Source organism: Pristiophorus japonicus, chromosome 5 (assembly GCF_044704955.1).
Source record: "Pristiophorus japonicus isolate sPriJap1 chromosome 5, sPriJap1.hap1, whole genome shotgun sequence".
NCBI classification, from domain to species: domain Eukaryota; kingdom Metazoa; phylum Chordata; class Chondrichthyes; family Pristiophoridae; genus Pristiophorus; species Pristiophorus japonicus.
The window spans coordinates 41,754,475-41,776,433 of NC_091981.1; the positions used below are offsets into that span (position 1 = coordinate 41,754,475).

The window sequence follows — 21,959 nt, forward strand, 5'->3', positions numbered from 1 at the left end:
CCTCCGAAGCACCCGGCCTCCTGAACAACGCCTCCTGCAGTTTTCGGTGTTGTCGCCCGGCGGAGCTGCAGGGGGTGGAACTGAAGTTCAGATCCGGGGCGCTACCGGGGCGATGTGCAGGACAATGATGTCACGATCTCTGAGCGCAGGAGATCATGGCACAATGTGTTACTGCCGCCGCAAACCTCCCGCCTAATTTAACGGGAGTCGTTCATCTCACCATGCCCGGTCGGTAAGTCGTTAGCACCCCCTTATCGCCCCCTGGAAATATGGGAAGTGCTTAGGAGGCCAATTTCTAGGCCCAACTTTTTAACAAATGTTAGGGAAAGCAAAACAAAGATTGGGGTTCTCACATGGGGAAAAGGCAAACTTGAAATAAAGATGGACAAACTTTTAAAATGAAAACTTTTTTTGGAAAAGTTTCTTAAAGGGCCTAAAATTCCGGCCTCGACGGGTCCATACGGAATATGGCGAGGACCCACAAAAGCAGTTTTTTGATGCGCCGAAAAGTGGTTTTGCCGATCTGTCATGATTTAGCTTGACAGATCCAACGGATCCCCGCAGCCAGGACATTCACATGGGCAAGATTGCGCTATTTGCCCATCTCTTGCCCAGCGAATATCTTGCGCCTGATAAAAGCAGGCGTACAGCCTACTTTTATCAACATAAGGGTTTTAAAATATATAAAAATACATTTTTATGTTAAAAACCCTGTCCACTAAGGTAAGTTTATTTTAAACACTAATTATAACACTTTAAAAAAAATTGGAAAAATATCTATTTTTTTCCAACACATTTCATTAACTTTAATTTAAATTAATATAAATATGTGAAGTGGTTTTAAAATTTTTTATTTGTGTTTGGGTGTTTGGGAGGGAGGTTCTCATTTATAATAATGAGAACTCCGACTTACGGAGCTCCCATGATTATGAATGAGAATACTGTCCCTTTATTGGCTGTCCAGTGCCAAGTGACTCCAGCTTCTCCCTCCACATCTCCTAGACATGAGAGCTCTGCAATGCGCAGGAAGAGGAGACCTCCGACCGGAATCGCTGGAGGTTGTAGGAGCAAAAGGTAGGTGCAGATCTTTTTCCTATTTTCAGGCGAGCGCCCGCGGGAAGCCCAGAACTGGGATTTCAGGCCCATTATGTACAAATTTCACACTGCACAACACTAAAATTCATTTTCCAGGCCCTTAACATTTGTTTGGCAGTGAATATGCTGTTAAAACCCCAATCCCTTTGGGTCAAACATTTAGTGGGGAATTTAACTGCAGAAGAGCCGTAATTTTCATCAGTTTCCCTAATTTGGCTGATTACACAGATTGCCGGCTGTGTGTGTGTTTGTGTGTGGGGTGGCTGGGCGGGGGAAGGGAGCAGGAGGAAGGGCACTGCTCAGTACCTTTCGGAGCTGTCGTTGTCAGACTGCAATTTCAGGATTTCTGCATGCGCATGCGCCAAATCACAAGTTGTAATCAGTTTCAAAGGCGGAATGACGACGGACTCCACCAGTTCGCCTTCATCCCGACCGCAAATTCCGGACCATTGTGATTTATTTAATCTCCTTTGGGCACTTTTGTTTATTGGTTATAAAAATATTGGAAATGGGAAGAAAGACTGTTTGACTGGGCGGGGCGGTTGAAGGCAAGAGGCTGTGCTGAAACCTACAGGAAAAGTTGAAACTGCGTTAGCAACCCTACTTATAAATCACTGCTAAATCCTGCTAAGAATCTGCTCTCCACTTCCAATTGTGTCAGTCCTGCCCAGTGCTGGAATTATGAATAGTACCCAGCTGGCAAATATACCAGACCTTAATATAGAGCAAAACAGAGCAGTCGGGAGGAGGCCAGCATCGCGAGAGAGGAGCAGGCGCGGGACTACAAAGGACGGCAGTAGTTTGGAGCAGCGGCAGTCGCGAGGCTAGCTGCAGCAGGGGCAGAAAGTAAACAAAGTAATAAAAAGAAATCGAAGTGTGATGTCACAACCAAGCAGGTAAATGATTGGCTAGTGGATTGGTGAGTATTTTATCCTTTTTTTATTTTTTATCAGTAGGTAACCTTTGGCATTGTTGCCAAATTAAGTTAATTTAAGGGTTAAGTCATGGCAGTAGAGCCAAGACCTGTGTCATGCTCCTCCTGTGCTATGTGGGAAATCAGGGATGCTTCCAGTGTCCTTGACTACTATGTGTGCAGGAAGCATGTCCAGCTGCAGCTCCTGACAGACCGCATTGCGGCACTGGAGATGCACATGGATTCACTCTGGAGCATCTACGATGCTGAGGATGTCATGAATAGCACGTTTAGTGAGTTGGGCACACCGCAGGTAAAGGTTACACAGGCAGATAGGGAATGGGTGACCAGCAGGAAGAGCTGGGGAAGGAAGGTAGTGCAGGGGTCCCCTGCAGTCATCTCCCTCCAAAACAGATATACCATTTTGGGTACTGTTGGGGGAGATGGCTCATCAGGGGAAGGCAGCAGCAGCCAAGTTCATGACACCAAGAGTGGCTCTGCCGCACAGGAGGGCAGGAAAAACTCAGGATTGCTACCAGTGCCACATGCTAGTCAGAGTAGGAATAACAGGATAGTTCAGGTGAATACGTGACTTGAGGAGTGGTGCAAGGGGGAGGGAGTCAAATTCCTGGAACATTGGAACCGGTTCTGGGGGAGGTGGGACCAGTACAAACCGGACGGTCTGCACCTAGGCAGGACCGGAACCGATGACCTAGGCGGAGTGTTTGCTAGTGCTGTTGTGGAGGGTTTAAACTAATATGGCAGGGGGATGGGAATCTACGCAGGGGGGCAGAGGGAAGTAACAAGGGGGCAGAAGCAAAAGGTAGGAAGGAGAAAAACAAGAATGGAGGGCAGAGAAATCAAGGGAAAAAATCAAAAAGAGTCACATTACAACATAATTTTAAAAGGACAAAGAGTGTCAAAAAAACAAGCCTGAAGACTCTGAGTCTCAATGCGAGGAGCATTCGTAATAAGGTGGATGAATTAACTGCACAGATAGCTGTTAACGGATATGATGTAATTGGGATTACAGAGACATGGCTCCAGGTTAATCAAGACTGGGAACTCAACATCCAGGGGTATTCAATATTCAGGAAGGATAGACAGGAAGGAAAAGGAGGTGGGGTAGCGTTACTGGTTAAAGAGGAGATTAATGCAGTAGTAAGGAAGGACATTAGCTTGGATGATGTGGAATCTATATATGTCGAGCTGCGAAATACCAAAGGGCAGAACACGTCAGTGGGAGCTGTGTACAGACCACCAAACTGTAGTTGGGAGGTTGGGAATGGCATCAAACAGGAAATTAGGGACGCGTGCAATAAGGGTACCGCAGTTAACATGGGTGACTTTAATCTACATATAGATTGGGCTAACCAAACTGGTAGCAGTACTGTGGAGGAGGATTTCCTGGAGTGTATAAGGGATGGTTTTCTAGACCACTATGTCGAGGAACCAACTAGAGAGCAGGCCATCCTAGACTGGGTCTTGTGTAATGAGAGAGGATTAATTAGCAATCTGGTTGTGCGAGGCCACTTGGGGAAGCGTGACCATAATATGGTAGAATTCTTCATTAAGATGGAGAGCGACACAATTAATTCAGAGACTAGGGTCCTGAACTTAAAGATAGGAAACTTCAATGGAATGAGATGTGAATTGGCTAGGATAGACTGGCAAATGATACTTAAATGCTGACGGTGATAGGCAATGGCAGACATTTAAAGATCATATGGATGAATTACAACAATTGTATATCCCTGTCTGGCGTAAAAATAAAAAGGGGAAGGTGGCTAAACCGTGGCTAGCAAAGGAAATTAGGGATAGTGTTAAATCCAAGGAAGAGGCATATAAATTGGCCAGAAAATGCAGCAAACCTGAGGACTGGGAGAAATTTAGAATCCAGAGAGGAGGACAAAGGGTTTAATTAGGAGGGGGAGAAATAGAGTACGAGAGTAAGCTTTCAGGGAACATAAAAACTGACTGCAAAAGCTTCTATAGATATGTGAAGAGAAAAGGATTAGTGAAGACTAATGTCGGTCCCTTGCAGTCAGAATCAGGTGAATTCATAATGGAGAACAAGGAAATGGCAGACCAGTTGAACAAATACTTTGGTTCTGTCTTCACGAAGGAAGACACAAATAACCTCCCAAAAATAATAGGGGACCAAGGGTCTAGCGAGAAGGAGGAACTGAAGGAAATCCTTATTAGTCAGGAAATTATGTTAGGGAAATTGATGGGATTGAAGGCCGTTAAATCCTTAGGGCCTGATAGTCTGTATCCCAGAGTACTTAAGGAAGTGGCCCTAGAAATAGTGGATGCATTGGTGATCATTTTCCAACATTCTATCGACTCTGGATCAGTTCCTATGGATTGGAGGGTAGCTGATGTAACCACACTTTTTAAAAAAGGGAGAGAGAAAACAGGGAACTATAGACCGGTTAGCCTGACATCGGTGGTGGGGAAAATGTTGGAATCAATTATTAAAGATGTAATAGCATTTGGATAGCAGTGACAGGATCGGTCCAAGTCAGCATGGATTTATGAAAGGGAAATCATGCTTGACAAATCTTCTAGAATTTTTTGAGAATGTGACTAGTAGAGTGGACAAGGGAGAACCAGTAGATGTGGTGTATTTGGACTTTCAAAAGGCTTTTGACAAGGTCCCACACAAGATATTAGTGTGCAAAATTAAAGCACATGGTATGGGGGGTAATGTATTGACCTGGATAGAGAACTGGTTGGCAGACAGGAAGCAAAGAGTAGGAATAAACGCGTCCTTTTCAGAATGGCATGCAGTGACTAGAGGAGTACCACAAGGTTCAGTGCTGGGACTCCAGCTATTTACAATATACATTAATGATTTAGACAAAGGAATTGAATGTAATAGCTCCAAGCTTGCAGATGACACTAAGCTGGGTGGCAGTGTGAGCTGTGAGGAGGAGGCTAAGAGGCTGCAGGGTGACTTGGACAGGTTAGGTGAGTGGGCAAGTGCATGGCAGATGCAATATAATATAGATAAATGTGAGGTTATTCACTTTGGGGGCAAAAACAGGAAAGCAGATTATCTGAATGGTGACAGATTAGCAAACGGGGAGGTGCAACGAGACCTGGGTGTCATGGTACATCAGTCATTGAAAGTTGGCATGCAGGTACAGCAGACGGTGAAGAAGGCAAATGGCATGTTGGCCTTCATAGCGAGAGGATTTGAGTATAGGAGCAGGGAGATCTTAATGCAGTTGTACAGGGCCTTGGTGAGGCCACACCTTGAATATTGTGTACAGTTTTTGTCTCATAATCTGAGGAAGGACATTCTTGCTATTGAGGGAGTGCAGCGAAGGTTCACCAGACTGATTCCCAGGATGGCAGGACTGACATATGAAGAAAGACTGGATCGACTAGGCTTATATTCACTGGAAATTAGAAGAATGAGAAAGGATCTCATAGAAACATATACAATTCTGACGGGATTGGACTGGTTAGATGCAGGAAGAATGTTCCCGATGTTGGGGAAGTTCAGAACCAGGGGACACAGTCTAAGGATAAGGAGTAAGCCATTTAGGACCGAGATGAGGAGAAACTTCCTCACTCAGAGAATTGTGAACCTGTGGAATTCTCTACCACAGAAAGTTGTTGAGGCCAATTCGTTAGATATATTCAAAAGGGAGTTAGGTGTGACCCTTACAGCTAAAGGGATCAAAGGGTATGGAGAGAAAGCAGGAATGGGGTACTAAAGTTGCATGATCAGCCATGATCATATTGAATGGTGGTGCAGGCTTGAAGGGCCGAATGGCCTACTGCTGCACCTATTTTCTATGTTTCTATGTTACAATGCCTCGCTATAATCTCAGCCTGTTTAGCTTCTGACAACATACAGGAGGATGTTTGAAGTCGTACAGAAACATCCTGATGAAAGAGCATGTTGGAGTTTGGAATTTCTGTATATGTTGTTACAATACAATTAATCAATGGCAATCCAAGTTATATTATAACTTGCATAGTCCAGGATTGTCTAAACTGTGCCTCTGAACCCCACAAGCCCTGGTCACCTGCCTTTCCAAATCAAGACAGCATGGCCCTATTTGTGTTTCTATTTCTTATTTGCTGGTTTGTCCTGTTTTGGGTTCTGTGGGTCTGATGCTTTGGAACAGCAACACCAGTTCCAATTGGCTATCAGCAGGTGTACATTCACAGGTTATGAATATTTCCTACAGCTCCCCCTCCCCAACACACGAACCTGAAAGTCCGCTTCCTCCCAGCCGTCCTTCTTTATCTTTGGTAAGTGTCCTTCCCCATCCATCTGTTCCCAATCCTGGTTTCTTTATCTGTAAAATTGCTCGCGACTGTGCCATCTCCCCTGTAGCGCGGACAAAACCCTAATCCATGCCTTTGTCAACTTGAGGCTCTGTTTCTCTAGTGCCCCACTAGTTGGTCTCTACTCTCCATAAATTACAACAAATTAAGAACAATGCAGCCCTCGTTCTCATTCATACCAAGCCTTACACCCCAGTCGCCCAGTTGTACCCACTCCCCCAGCTGCGGGAAAGTGGTATCAATATCTTCATCCTCATGTTCAAATCGCTCCATAGATCCACAACACCAACAACTTATATTTATATATTGCATTTAATGTAGTAAAATGCCCCAAGGCACTTCATAAGAGTGTTATCAAACAAAATTTGACACCAAGCCACATTCATGTGTTAGCCATGGCCCACTTGTAGCACACTTGCCTCTGAGTCAGAAGGCTGTAGGTTTAAGTCCTACTCCAGAGACTTGAGCACAAAATTCTAGACTGACACTCCAGTGCAGTACTGAAGGAGTGCGGCACCATCAGAGGTGCTGTCTTTAGAATGAGACTTTCAATCAAGGCCCTGTCTACTCTCTCAGGTGGAAGTAAAAGACTCCATGACACTATTTCAAAGAAGAGTAGGAGAGTTATCCCTGGAGTCTTGTCCAATATTTATCCCTCAATCAACATCACTACAAACAGATTATCTGGTCATTATCGCATTGCTGTTTGTGGGAGCTTGCTGTGCACAAATTAGCTGCCACATTTCCTACATTACAACAGTGACTACACTTTAAACATACTTCATTGGCTCCAAACTCTCTTACAACTGCACTTATCAACTCCAAACTGCCCAGCCTTTGGCCCTCCATTCACCATGACATTTCTGCAGCCAACGATCTGCTCAACCACACCCTCACCACCATCTTTGATGCCCTAGTCCCTATTAAAACCATTACTCTCTCTCATCCTGGCCATTCCCCCGGTACAGCCCTCATCTTCGCTCTCTCAGGTCCAAGGGGTGCAGACTTGGAATAGTGTGGCGGACAACTGGTTTAGCCATTCACCGCCAGATCTGGCTGGACTATATAAAGCATTATCGGGTCCTACTCTTGTCTGTCAAAACTGCTGACTATTCCAAGATCATTCAGGAATGCAAAGATAACCCCTGACTGCTATTCTCTACTGCTAGCCGTCTTCTGAAACCCCCTCTCCCCTGTCTCCACCACACTCACCTCCAACAATAAGTGTGAGGAGGTCACACTTTGTCTCAAAGATTGAGACCATCCAATCAGCTGCCTCTGCCACTTGCCTTCCTTCCCCCAGCCCAAACGTCCTCTGAGGTTCCCCCTTGCCCTAGCCCTGAACTCTCATCTTTCTCCAGTTTCTCTCCAATCTCCCCTCTTGACCTCCCCACGCTCATCTTGTCCATGAGTCCCACTTCCTGCTCCCTTGACCCTATTCCCACTAAACTGCTGACCACCCAACTTCCTTTTCTGGCTCCCATGTTAGCTGACATTGTTAATGGTTCTCTCTCCTCAGGTACTGTCCCTCTCTCCTTCAAATCTGCTGCCATCACCCCTCTCCTCAAAAAAACAACCCTTGACCCCACAGTGCTTGCAAGCTACCGCCCCATCTCCAACCTCCCTTTCCTCTCCAAAGTCCTTGAACATGTTGTCACCTCCAAAATCCATGCCCATCTTTCCCGGAACTCCATATTTGAACCCCTTCAATCTAGTTTCCGCCCCTGCCACAGTACCGAAATGGCTCTCATCAAAGCCACAAATGACATCCTTTGTGAATGTGACAAAGGTAAACTATTCCTCCTCGACCTCCTCGACCTGTCTGTAGCCTTTGACACAGTTTACCACTCCATCCTCCTCCAACGCCTCTCCATTGTCCAGTTGGGTGGGACTGCACTCGCCTGGTTCCATTCTTATCTATCTAATCGTAGCCAGAAAATCACCTGCAATGGCTTCTCTTCCCACTCCCACATCGTTACCTCTGGTGTCCCCCAAGGATCTATCCTTGGCCCTCTCCTATTTTTCATCTACATGGTGACATCATCCGAAAACACGGCGTCAGGTTCCACATGTATGCTGATGACACCCAGCTCCATCTCACCACCACTTCTCTCAACCTTCCACGGTCTCTAAATTGGCAGATTGCTTGTCCGACATCCAGTACTGGATGAGCAGAAATGTTAAACCATTAAATATTGGGAAGACTGAAGCCATTGCCTTTGGTCCCCGTCACAAACTGCATTCCCTAGCCACTGACTCCATCCCTCTCCCTAGCAAGTATCTGAGGCTGAACCAGACTGTTCGCAACCTAGGTGTCATTTTTGACCCTGAAATGAGCTTTCGGCCACGTATCCGTTGCATGACTAAAACCACCTATTTCTACCTCCAAATCATTGCCCGTCTCCGCCACTGCCTCAGCTCATCAGCTGCAGAAACCCTCATCCATGTCTTTGTTAACTCTAGACTTGACTACTCCATCATACTCCTGGCTGGCCTCCAACATTTTACCCTATGTAAACTTGAGGTCATCCAAAACTCGGCAACCCATGTCCTAACTCGCACCAAGTCCCGATCAAGTGCTTGCTGACTTACATTGGCTCTCAGTTGAGCAATGACTCGATTTCAAAATTCTCATCCTTATTTACAAATCCCTCCATGGCCTAGCCCCTCCCGATCTCTGTAATCTCCTTCAGCCTCCCGAAATGTCTGCGCTCCTCAAATTCTGCACTCTTGAGCATCCCGGATTATAATTGTACAATCATTGGTGGCCGTGCCTTCAGCTGCCTGAACCCTAAGCTCTGGAACTCCCTCCCTAAACCTCACCGCCTCTCTACCTCTCTTTCCTCCTTTAAGATGCTCCTTAAAACCTACCTCTTTGACCAAGCTTTTGGTCACCTGCTGTAATTTCTTCTTTTGTGCCTCAGTATCAAATTTATTTGTTTTGTCTTATAACACTCCTGTGAAGCGCCTTGGGACATTTTACTACATTAAAGGCACTACAGAAATACAAGTTGTTGTTGTTGTTACAAAACGCTTTGGGACATCCTGAGGATGTGAAAGACGGTATATAAATGCAAGTTTTTCTTTTCCTTTCTTTTATAAAGAGATATTAGGACAGGTTAGTCAAAGAAGCAGCTTTTAAAGAGCGTCTTAAACAAGGAAAGAGAGTTAGAGAGACAGAGAGGTTGTGGGAGGGAATTCTAGAGCTTAGAGCCTTGGCAGCTAAAAACCCTACTTCAGCACTCCTCCAGCCATACATCCATACTTCCCTTCCTGTGACTCTGGTTTACTCCTCGTTCCCTGTTTTGTCCATAGGAACTGAGAAACAGGAGTAAGCCATTCAGCTCCTCGAACCTGCTCTACCATTCAATTAGATCATGACTGATCTGTACCTCAACTCAATTTACGTGCCTTGGCTACATATCCCTTATCTAACAAAAATACATCAATCTTAGTCTTGAAAGCTGCAATTGTCCCAACATCTATAGCCTTTTGGGGGAGAGAATTCTTATTATCTTATTGTGAAAAAGTGTTTCCTGATTTCCCTCCCAAATGGCCTAGTTCTAATTTTAAGATTGTGCATTTGTGACATAAGAACATAAGAAATAGGAGCAGGAGTAGGCCATTTAGCCCCTCGAGCCTGCTCCACCATTCAATAAGATCATGGTTGATCTGATCATGGACTCAGCTCCACTTCCCTGCCCGCTCCCCATAACCCTTTAATCCCTTATCGCTTAAAAATCTGTCTATCTCCGCCTTAATTATATTCAATGACCCAGCCTCGACAGCTCTCTGGGCAGAGAATTCCACAGATTTACAAACCTCTGAGAGAAGAAATTTCTCCTTATCTCAGCTTGAAATGGGTGGTCCCTTATTCTAAGACTATGTCCCCTAGGTTTAGTTTCCCCTATGAGTGGAAATATCCTCTCTGCATCCATCTTGTTGAGCCCCCTCATTATCTTAAAAGTTTCAATAAGATCACCTCTCATTTTTCTGAACTCCAACCAACTCAAGCTATCCTCATAAGTCAATCCCTCATCTCCGGAATCAACCGAGTGAGCCTTCTCTGAACAGCCTCCAATGCAAGTATATCCTTCCTTAAATACGGAGGCCAAAACTGTACGCAGTACTCCAGGTGTGGCCTCACCAATCATCATCATCATAGGCAGTCCCTTGTATCGAGGATTACTTGCTTCCACACCAAAAAGCTCACAGGTGTTTCAATGAAGGACCTAATATTCTAGGTTCCAAACTGAATATTGAATGGTGGAAGATGACTGTGCGGGAATTTTTTTAACCTGGGGTGGCCGTTGCACACCAGCCACCGCAGGGGCTTGATAGAGCAAGGTCTTGGTCCAGTGGCGAAGATTAACCAAGATGACTGGAGACTAGCTCTGCTGCACTGACCTAGTGCGCACACATATCGCAGTGTGGACTGGCCCGTGCTGCCCTGGGCCCACACCTCTTCTGGCCCCAAAGTGCAATCTAGCTCACTGACGAATTTTACTCTGCATCCTCTCCAATACCCTGTACAGATGTAGTAGGACTTCTCTGCTTTTATACTCTATCCCCCTTGCAATAAAGGCCAACATTCCATTTACCTTCCTGATTACTTGTTGTACCTGCATACTAACTTTTTGTGTTTCATGCACAAGGACCCCCAGGTCTCTCTGTACTGCAGCACTTTGCAATTTCTCTCTATTTAAATTATAATTTGCTTTTATTTCTGCCAAAGTGGATGACCTCATATTTTCCCACATTATACTCCATCTGTCAAATTTTTGCCCACTCACTAAGCCTGTCTATATCCCTTTGCAGATTTTTTGTGTCCTCCTCACAATTTGCTTTCTTTGTATCATCAGCAAACTTGGCTATGTTACACTCGGTCCCTTCATCCAAGTCATTAATATAGATTGTAAATAGTTGAGGACCCAGCACCGATCCCTGCTGCACCCCACTGGTCACTGTTTGCCAACCGGAAAATGACCCATTTATCCCGACTCTCTGTCTTTTGTTCTTGATTTCCTCCCACCAGAGGAAATAGTTTCTCGATATCTACCCTATTGAATCCTTTTAACATTTTAAACATCTCGATCAGATCATCCCTCAACCTTATATACTGTAAATATACTCCACTCCTAACATTTACTGCCCATTCTAAATACATCTAGTTTGCCACCTCCTCCCCTACTTTTAAAAGCCTCTTTAGCAAAACCCTTCCCTTTGATTGGGCTTTTGCACTCCAACACACACAACCCAACTTCTGCTTTCCCTCCTGGTTGGCATCCGTCATTTCTCATCATCCTGCCCAACAATCTGAGGCATCTTCCAGGGTCCAAGGTGTGCTACAGAAATGTTGTTGCCTTTAATATTCCCATCACATTGGATTTAGACTAAAAAATATCCCATTACTCTTGTGACCTTGACTGCTCCTGTCCTGAATTTGATCTTTTTCAAGCAGCTGTCTAATTCCCTTTCAATGTTTATGGACTCTGTTTCAACAATGCTTTGTGGCACAGAATTCCATATTCCTACTTCCCACACAATCATGTGATGACTCTGTAATACTAGGATTAGGCTTTGGGCAGAGTGCCCTGCCGTAATCACCTTAGCCCTTAATTTGAAGTCCCTGACCAGTCAGAGCTTCGACTATCTCTTTGACCAGACCTCATTTCTCACATGAACAATCATCCAGGCTGCATCTCACTTGTTGTCTACATGAGATTTAAGATTAGTATTGGAAATGAACCATGGTGGTCAAATTCTTTTCAAAAAAGTCCATTTAGAAACAATTTTGATCCAATATTATATGATGTTGAGATAGGATCGTGGTGCTGATCATGTGATGTCATCAGTAGTGGAATTGATAACCCTTTTGAAAATGTTTCACGTAAATCTCCTGCTAACACAGTGAGCAAGGAGAGGCGGAGGCTTCCCCTCTGTTACCTATGGGTGCTGAGGCCAGTTGGAGTTCATGGCGATCTCCTCTCAAACTCAAAGAGATGTGAAGCAGCATTTGCGACGCCAAAGCGAAGGTCACAATTCTAGTTTCACAATAATGAGTGCTGATTGTTATTATTAACTGTGGAAAAAAAAACTTCTGGCAAGTTAACCTCAACAGCTACACACATTCTGGCTGTGTTAATATCTTATTCAAACACGCAAACAGCTCCCTGAGGCTACATGTTTTGACAGCGCAACAAAGAGATGAGTAAATATGTCATGACTAGCACTGTCATATTATTAGGTCTGCCACTCTGTGGGATATCTTGTCAATGAACACGAATCACAGTTGCACAGTGCTTTTCCAGTAGATTTGGCAGGCGTCTAATTATACTTGCCTAACAGATTAAAGGTGCTACAGACAGCACTCGCAGTCTGCATGAGGCCCAGGCAGAAACACAAAACCATCCTCTGCCAGCAACTAACTAGGTGTTATTCACTGAGGTATATCGTGCTGAAGGCTTCTGTTCCACCTCTTACTGTATTTCCTTCAACTCTCTTTGTGGTGTGCACCATTACATCTGCTAGCATTAATTTTGATGGAATGGTTACCTTTGCCAAAGAGTAAATTCTCCCTTGTCCTCACCTTTCATTAGCGACTGGCACTTTACAAGTCTCCCATGAGATCTCAGCCAATCAGGAGAAGCAGAATTCATATTCCATTTATACAATCAGCCCAGAACAGGCCATTTAGCAGTGCTTTTCTACACAAGCCATTTGGTCGAATCCCACTCTCCTCTTCGCTCCCCAAACCATTGATACTCCCTCTTTTTCAAGCAACTGTCTAATTCCCTTTCAATATTTATGGACTCTGTTTCAACAATGCTTTGTGACACAGAATTCCATATTCCTACCATTATTGGCGTAAAGGCATGTTTGTCTGACACTCACTTTAATTGCGTATCTTAGATTTGAGTATTACGAACAAGAGTAGGCCATCCATCCCCCAGAGCCTGTTCCGTCATTCAATTAGATCATAACTGATCTGTACCTCAATCTCTTCATATCCCTCAATACCCTTACCCCCAAATAAGCTCCAATTGTCCCAGCATCCACAGCCTTTTGGGAGAGAGAGTTGCAGACTTCGCTGACCCTTAGAACATAAGAACAAAAGAACATAAGAAATAGGAACAGGAGTAGGCCATACGGCCCTTCGTGCCTGTTCCGCCATTCAATATGACCATGGCTGACCTGATCATGGACTCAGCTCCACTTGCCCGCCCGCGCCCCTTAACCCTTTATCGTTTAAGAAACTGTCTATTTCTGTCTTAACTTTATTCAATGTCCCATCTTCCATAGCTCTCTGAGGCATCGAATTCCACAGATTTACAACCCTCTGAGAGAATAAATTTCTCCTCATCTCTGTTTTAAATGGGTGGCCCCTTATTCTAAGATCATGCCCTCTAGTTCTATTCTCCCCCATCAGTGGAAACATCCTCTCTGCATCCACCTTGTCAAACCTTCTCATAATCTTATACGTTTCGATACGATCACCTCTCATTCTTCTGAATTCCAATGAGTAGAGGTCCAACCTACTCAACCTTTCCTCATAAGTCAATCCCCTCATCCCCGGAATCAACCTAATCAATCTTCTCTGAACTATCTCCAAAGCAAGTATATCCTTTCGTAAATATGGAAACCAAAACTGCACGCAGTATTCCAGGTGTGGCCTCACCAATACCTTATATAGCTGTAGCAAGACTTCCCTGCTTTTATATTCCATCCCCTTTGCAATAAAGGCCAAGATACTATTGGCCTTCCTGATCACTTGCTGTACCTGCATACTATCATTTTGTGTTTCATGCACAAGTACCCCCAGATCCCGTTGTACTGCGGCACTTTGCAATCATTCTCCATTTAAATAATAACTTGCTCTTTGAATTTTTTTCTGCCAAAGTGCATGACCTCACACTTTCCGACATTATACTCCATCTGCCAAATTTTTGCCCACTCACTTAGCTTTTCTACGTCCTTTTGCAGATTTTATGTGTCCTCCTCACACATTGCTTTTCCTCCCATCTTCGTATCATCAGCAAACTTGGCTTAGTTACACTCAGTCCCTTCTTCCAAGTCATTAATATATATTGTAAATAATTGGGGTCCCAGCACTGATCCTTGCGGCAGCACATTAGTTACTGGTTGCCAACCAGAGAATGAACCATTTATCCCGACTCTCTGTTCTCTGTTAGTTAGCCAATCCTCTATCCATGCCAATATATTACCCCCAACCCCGTGAACTTTTATCTTGTGCAGTAACCTTTTATGTGGCACCTTGTCAAATGCCTTCTGGAAGTCCAAATATACCACATCCACTGGTTCCCCTTTATCCACCCTATTCGTTACATCCTCAAAGAACTCCAGCAAATTTGTCTATCATGGCTTCCCCTTCATAAATCCATGCTGACTCTGCCTGACCGAACTTTGCTTTTCCAAATGTCCTGCTGCTGCTTCTTTAATAATGGACTCCAACATTTTCCCAACCACAGATGTTAGGTTAGCTAGTCTATAGTTTCCTGCTTTTTGTCTGCCTCCTTTTTTAAAATAGGGGTGTTACATTGCAGTTTTCCAATCTGCTGGGACCTCCCCAGAATCCAGGGAATTTTGGTAAATTGCAACTAATGCATCCACAATCTCTGCCACTATTTCTCTTAAGACCCTAGGATGCAAGCCAACAGGTCGAGGGGATTTATCTGCCTTTAGTCCCATTATTTTACTGAGTGCCACCTCCTTAGTGATTGCAATTGCGCTAAGTTCCTCCCCCGCCCCCACCCCCCCATAGCCCCTTGACTATCCACTGTCGGAATATTATTAGTGTCCTGTACCGTAAAAACTGATACAAAATATTTGTTCAGAGTTTCTGCCATCTCCATGTTCCCCATTACTAATTCCCCGGCCTCGTCCTCTAAGGGCCCAACATTTACTTTAGCCACCCTTTTCCTTTTTATATACCTATAGAAACTCTTGCTCTCTGTTTTTATATTTTGTGCTAGTTTACTTTCACAGTCTATCTTCCTTTCCTTAATAATTTTTTTTGTTGTTCTTTGCTGGCTTTTAAAAGCTTCCCAGTCTTCTGTCCTCCCACTAGTTTTGGCCACTTTGTATTCCCTTGTTTTTAATTGGATACCGCCCTTTATTTCTTTAGTTAGCCACAGATGGCTATCTTTTCTCTTGCACCCTTTCCTCCTCACTGGAAAATATTTTTCTTGAGAGTTGTGAAATATCTCCTTAAATGTTCATCAACCGTCCTACACTTGAATCTATTGTCCCAGTCCACTTTAGCCAACTCTGCCCTCATACATTCACAGTCTCTTTTATTTAAGCTTAGTATGCTGGTTAGAGATCCAACTTTCTCACCCTCCATCTGAATTTGAAATTCAATCATGCTATGATTACTCATTCCGAGGGGATCCTTTACTAGGAGATTGTTTATTAGTCCTGTCTCATTGCACAGGACCAGATCTAATATAGCTTGCCCCTGGTTGGTTCCGTTACATACTGCTCAAGGAACCCATCCCTTATGCACTCTATGAACTCCTCCTCAAGGCTACCCTGACCAATTTGATTTGTCCAATCAATATGGAGGTTAAAATCACCCATGATTATTGCTGTTCCTTTTTTACAAGCCCCCATTATTTTCTGGTTTATGCTCTGACCAACAGAGTTGCTACTGTTAGGGAGCCTATAGACTATGCCCACCAGTGACTTTTTCCCTTTATTGTTCCTTATCTCCACCCAAACTGTTTCAACACCCTTATCATTTGAGCCAATATCGTTTCTTACTATTGCAGTGATTCCATCCTTAATCAATAGAGCTACCCCACCTCCTTTTCCTTTCTATCTGTCCTTCCGGATTGTTAAGTACCAGTGAATATTTAATTCCCAGTCCTGGTCACCTTGCAACCACGTCACTGTAATGGCTATCAGATCATACCCATTTGTCTCAATTTGTGCCGTCAACTCATCTATTTTGTTACAAATGCTATGTGCATTTAGACAAAGTGCCTTTAAGTTTTTTTTTTACCCTTATTTCCTGCTTGTTTCCTCTCTCCTTCAAACTCACTTTCTTTATTTTTGCTCTCTAATTCCAGCTTTTCTCCCCTCCCTACTGAATCTATTTTAAGGTTCCCATCCCCCTGCCAAGCTAGTTTAAACCCTCCCCATAGCACTAGCAAACCCCCCCCCCCGCGCGAGATATTGGTGCTGGCTCTGTTGAGATCCAACCCATCCGGCTCGTACAGGTCCCACCTCCCCCAGGAAACTAAAGCCCTCCCGCTTGCACCATCTCTCCAGCCATGTATTCATCTATCCTTCTATTTCTGTACTCACTAGCTCGTGGCACTGGGAGTAATCCGGAGATTACTACCTTTGAGGTGTGAGGAACTGCTTCTAGATTTCACTCCTGAATGGCTTGGCTCGAATCTTAAAATTGTGCTGGATTCCCCCAACTGAGGAAATAGTTTATCTCTATCTACTCTATTGAATTATTTTAACATTTTACATACTTTGATCAAATCACCTTTCAACCTTCGAATACTCAAAGGAATACAAGCCAAGTTTATGCAACCTATCCTAGTAATTTAATCCTTTTAGCCCCGGTATTATTCTGGTGAATCTGCACTGCACCCTCACCCAAGGCCAATATATCCTTCCTGAGGTGCCCAGAACTGAACAGACGGGGTCCGACCAAAGTACAATACTCTCATTGTTCAACGGGCCAGTCAGACAGTGATTCCATTTGTCATAATCCTCCTTAATCTCAAAGAGATCTAGCAGACGATGGCCTGCTAAAGTAACATTTCAAAGAATGAAAAATCCTGGTGGGTTTTGTCTTGAACCTGATGTATAATAAATCAACTCATTCAGACAGTGGAAAGTGGATTTCATTTCCCACTTCAGGAAGACTGCAGGTATAGCGTACAGAAAAGAGAGATTCTAACCTGTAACCAGCTCCCTGATCTCCACATCAGGAGTCTTCCGAAGCAGTCGCACCAGTGCTGGAATCCCACCGCAGTTTTTCAAGGCAATTTTATTGTCATCGTTTGCCTTGCCGTACACAAGGTTCCTCAGGGCTCCACAGGCACTGCGATGCACTTCTTGCATCCGATGGTCCAACAGGTCTACCAGCAATTGGATTCCACCTTGTCTTCTTATCTGCAAGATTAGTTCACTTGTTAAGAGCTAATAATTAATCCCATCAAAAGAAACACAGTTAAGGAAAAATGCCTAAAGGATCATAGAATCCTATGGCTCAATGAATTGACCCTAAATATTAAAAAAAGGCAAGATAGCCAAACTATTATTGGTGCATCTTATTTTGTGGCTGCCTTATATGCTGTGGATCTGTTGCCGAGAAGAGCTTGGAGTTCTGTGGCAACATCAGCTCCATTCACATTAAGAATGAGTTGTTCTACCCACAATCCACTGTCTTATTCACGATGTCACCAGGGCGGCACTTTATGATGTCAAAATGTTACACAAAATACTTGCTCCCATGCTACCTCAAACTAGTGGATATAAAAACAAAAGATCATCGAGGAACATTTCTGTGCGTGCTATGCAGAGATGCCACCCTCTTATGTCTTTGGGACTCTTGCGATTTTCATCTTCCCACATTTTTGGGGATACACTTACATTTTTTAAATGGACTCACTACAAATAACAGTAGCTCTCAACTCTCAGCTGTTTAGTGTCCTTTTCCCCCAACAGTACTTTCTTCTGTATTATTCCTGTGTGTTCCCATTCTTTCTCTCCCCAAGCACATCAGTGTTTCATCACAGGGTTCAACATGTAATGTCACACACCCCACACGTCTCGATCCCCGTCTCCCTCTTCTCCGCAAAGTTCTACTGACCACCAGTGCACTCTGAACTCCTGCCTTCAAAACAAGTATGTCATTTGACTGACAAGCTTATCATGGCAACGGGCAGGAATGCAGAAAGTGAGCCTGAGAGCGCATCCACCCCATGAGATGTACGCACTGGGTCTGAAGAACGTCAGACATTGCCCTGCAGATTGGACTGCCAGACCTATCCAGGCTGTAGTCTGCCCATCTCCATGGAAGTACTTGTGCTTCATGAGACTCGGGAATATACTGCGGATTTTTTCCGGTGGTTAGTTCAAAGGTATATAAATAACATACAGTATTCAGTAACAAAAAAACACCTTCGTTAAATCAGGTCTTTCCACTCTATAGCAGCCTCCATTTTGCAACATCTAGGGTTAGCTGCTGGAGCACAAGCATTTTAGGCTACAGGACCAGTAAAGAAAAAGCTAGCATTTATATAGTGCCTTTCACAGCTTCAGGAATACCAAAGCGCTTTACAACCAATTAAGTACATTTGAACTGTAGCCACTGTTGCAACGTAGGAAATTAGCAGCCAATTTGTGTTCTCAAAAACATTAATGAAATAAATGATCAGATAATCTGTTTTTTTTTTAAAGTGATGTTGGTTGAAGAATTAATGTTGGCCAGGCCACCGAGGAGAACTCTCCAGGTCTTCTTCGAAGTAGCACCATGGGATCTTTTATGTCCACCCGAGAGGGCAGACGGAGCCTTGGTTTAACATCTTATCCGAAAAACTCTGCAGCACTCCCTCAGTACAGCACTGGAGTGTCAGCCTAGATTATGTGCTCAACTCTCTGGAGTGAGACATGAACAGTAAGTAGGACTAAGCAATAGTCACCATAGAGACAACCCAGCATAGAGCTATCTATCGGCCCTTTAGATGATCGCTCCCCATAAATCATAACATCGACTTCCCCTACTCCTGAACCCATATTACATTTCTCTGATGTCATCGGCTGGCATGTTGGTTGCTGGTGCCAGAATTGAACGCTGCTCCCCTGCCCCAATATCAACTGCTTACCCAGCCCTAGCCTGTGACCCAGGCCCAGCTTCCACTGGTAATGAGAATTATTTGGGAAGTGCTTGTGACATTTCTTTACATTAAAGATGTGATAGGAATGCAAGCTGTAATTAACATTCCTGAGAGTCTGGATCAGAAAATGTTTAGTGTGGCAAACTGGAAATGGGTGGGTAATTGAGATATCCATACACCCCCTACCTCCCTCCTGCATATTTTGTGCTGTCCAGCTCCCAAAAAAGCATGGGCGAGCAGTCTTGGGCACTTACAGGCACATCGAGGGTGCCCACCTTATGACAGGAGGTGGATTGTCCACTGTAGGGACCTGGGCCAGTGGAGGGTGTGGGAACCTCACTGGAAGAGGCCCCTTAAAATTAAAAACAACATTGGGCTACTAGAGCTTCTGGGGTCCTGGCCTCAATCCCAGCCTGTACACTCCTCCTTCCTCCAATGGTCTTTCTTTCTTTCTTTTTCAATGGTCCCACCATCTGCTGCTGGTCAAGATCAGGTGGATCCCTGTCTCTTAAACACTAGACCCCTCTAAGGCCCCAGGGCATGGGAACTCCAAAACGAGGCTGTCCCCTTCTCGGCAAGGTTTGCCAACACTGGAAGGTTTCATCATAACCGCCCTGATCCCGTGCTTTTGCCATTCGGCGCACCGCCTGCCAGGCTAATTGGAAAGCGAACATTCTCTTTGTTACCTGATTGGATGATTCATGACTGTCAGTCAAACAGCAAATATAAAAATATAACAATGTTACATTAAAAAAAAATTCAGTGCACAATATAAGTAAGCCCTAAACTCAGACTGCTTTAAGGGCTCTAAAGGCAATTAATGCTAAAATGTTGCATGTTGAAAACTAGAAATGCCACATACTTCAGTTCCATAATCTCCAAGCAAATGATTGTAACTGTCTCCGATTCCTCAACAATAATCTAACTGGCTTCCGTTTCATTCTCTTTCTAAACTCCTCACAACAAAAGGTTGTAGATCATCTGTTTTTAGTGGCTGAGAGAAAAATATTGGCCAGGGCAGCCCTGGAGAACTCTCCTGCTCTCAGTGACAATTCCATTATGTGTCAGCCGTGGTTCAGTGGTAGAACATTCGCCTCTGAGTCAGAAGGTTGTGGGTCCAAGAGTGGGTCCAGAGACATGAACACAAAATCTATTGCAGCACTGAGGGAGTGCGGCACTGTCAAAGGTGCCGTCTTTCAGATGAGATGTTAAACCGAGGCCCGTCTATCCTCTCAGGTAGACACAAAAAATCCCATGGCATTATTTTGAAGAGAGCAGGGAGTACTCCAGGGGTGCTCTGGCCAAATGATCTTTCAACCAATACCACTAAAAACAGATAAACTGGTCATCATCACATTGCTGTTTGTGGGGATCTTGTTACACACAAACTGGTTGCTGTGTTTCCTATGTTGCAATAGTGACCACAATTCAAAAGTACTTCATTGGTTGTGAAGTGCTTGGTGACGTCCTGAGGTCAAGAACGGTGCTATAGACATACAAATCTTTCTTTTTTCTTCTTTTATTATCTGCTCTCCAGCTATTGAGAGCAGTAATTGCTCTAAAAATAACCAGGTTAATTTTCACACTGACTCGGCAGAATTTTCAGAGCTGACACCAAGGTCTGAGTGAGATAATTAACTGGTTGTCCCACTTAGAGCATCTGTCAGTCATTTCTGTACAAGTGGGCCTCAGAAAATATGTTGTGCTTCCTCACAGTCATTTTAATTATGTCGTTGTTTGAGGTTGACTTGTGATATTGATCTGTGTGGAAATTCTATTATAAACTGCTGTCCCTGACCGAGCATTGGCTATCGTAACCCATTAAAGGGGCAGTTCCGCTATATTATGGGCTGTTTTCGGGCACACTCGATTGCTGGAGCTGACAGGTTGACAAAACAGACACTGAGAGAAGCAACCTCTACAACTTGCTGCGATCTATCAAACCTCCGTTAAATAACTGCCCGCTCTCTCCACGAAGTTCAGGACACCAATGTAGTCAGTGTCAAGAGATAAAGATACAACACTACGAGATCTTCCTGTCTCGTAAAATAAGATGTCCCATTTTCAGTTGTGAAAGACGCATCGAAGACAAGTATTTATAGAATGGAAATATTTTCATATACATAAGAAATAGGAGCAGGAGTAGGCCATTTGACCCCTTGAGCCTGGTGCACTATTCCCATATCCCTTGATTCCCTTAATATCAAAAAATCTATCAATCTCTGACTTGAATATACTCAACGACTGAGCCTCCACAGCCCTCTGGGGTAGAAAATTCCAAAGATTCACCACCTTCTGAGTGAAGAAATTTCTCCTCGTCTCTGTCCTAAATGGCTGACCCATTATTCAGTTCCATTAATTTCATCAGTAATATTTCTTTACTAATACTAATTTCTTTCAGTTCCCCATTCTCGCCAGACCCTTGGTTCTCTACTATTTCCGGAAGGTTTTTTACGTCTTCTGCTGTGAAGACAGACACAAAGTATTTGTTTAATTTCTCTGACAGTTCTTTATGTCCCATTATAATTTCTGCTGTCTCAGCCTGTAAGGGGCCCACATTTAGGTTCGCTAATTTTTTTCCTTTTACATATCTATAGAAGCTTTTACAGTCTGTTTTTATGTCTCTTGCTAGCTTACTTTCATATTTTACTTTCCCTTTCTTTATCAATTTCTTGATCCTCCTTTGCTGAATTCTAAAATTCTCCCAATCTTCAGGCTTACTGCTTTTTTTGGTAACATTATAAGCCTCTTCCTTTGATCTA

General features: G+C 44.0%; 1 protein-coding gene across 3 annotated transcripts in view; it reads right to left on the reverse strand.

The window, feature by feature from the left end:
- Positions 1-21,959, reverse strand: part of LOC139264313 (catenin delta-2-like) — a 1,401,072-nt gene that overhangs the window by 196,261 nt on the left and 1,182,852 nt on the right. For all 3 annotated transcript variants that reach the window (XM_070880575.1, XM_070880576.1, XM_070880577.1), the window contains one exon: positions 17,257-17,470. In XM_070880575.1, the coding sequence (XP_070736676.1) occupies positions 17,257-17,470 (214 nt within the window). The remainder of the gene's footprint in view (positions 1-17,256; positions 17,471-21,959) is intronic.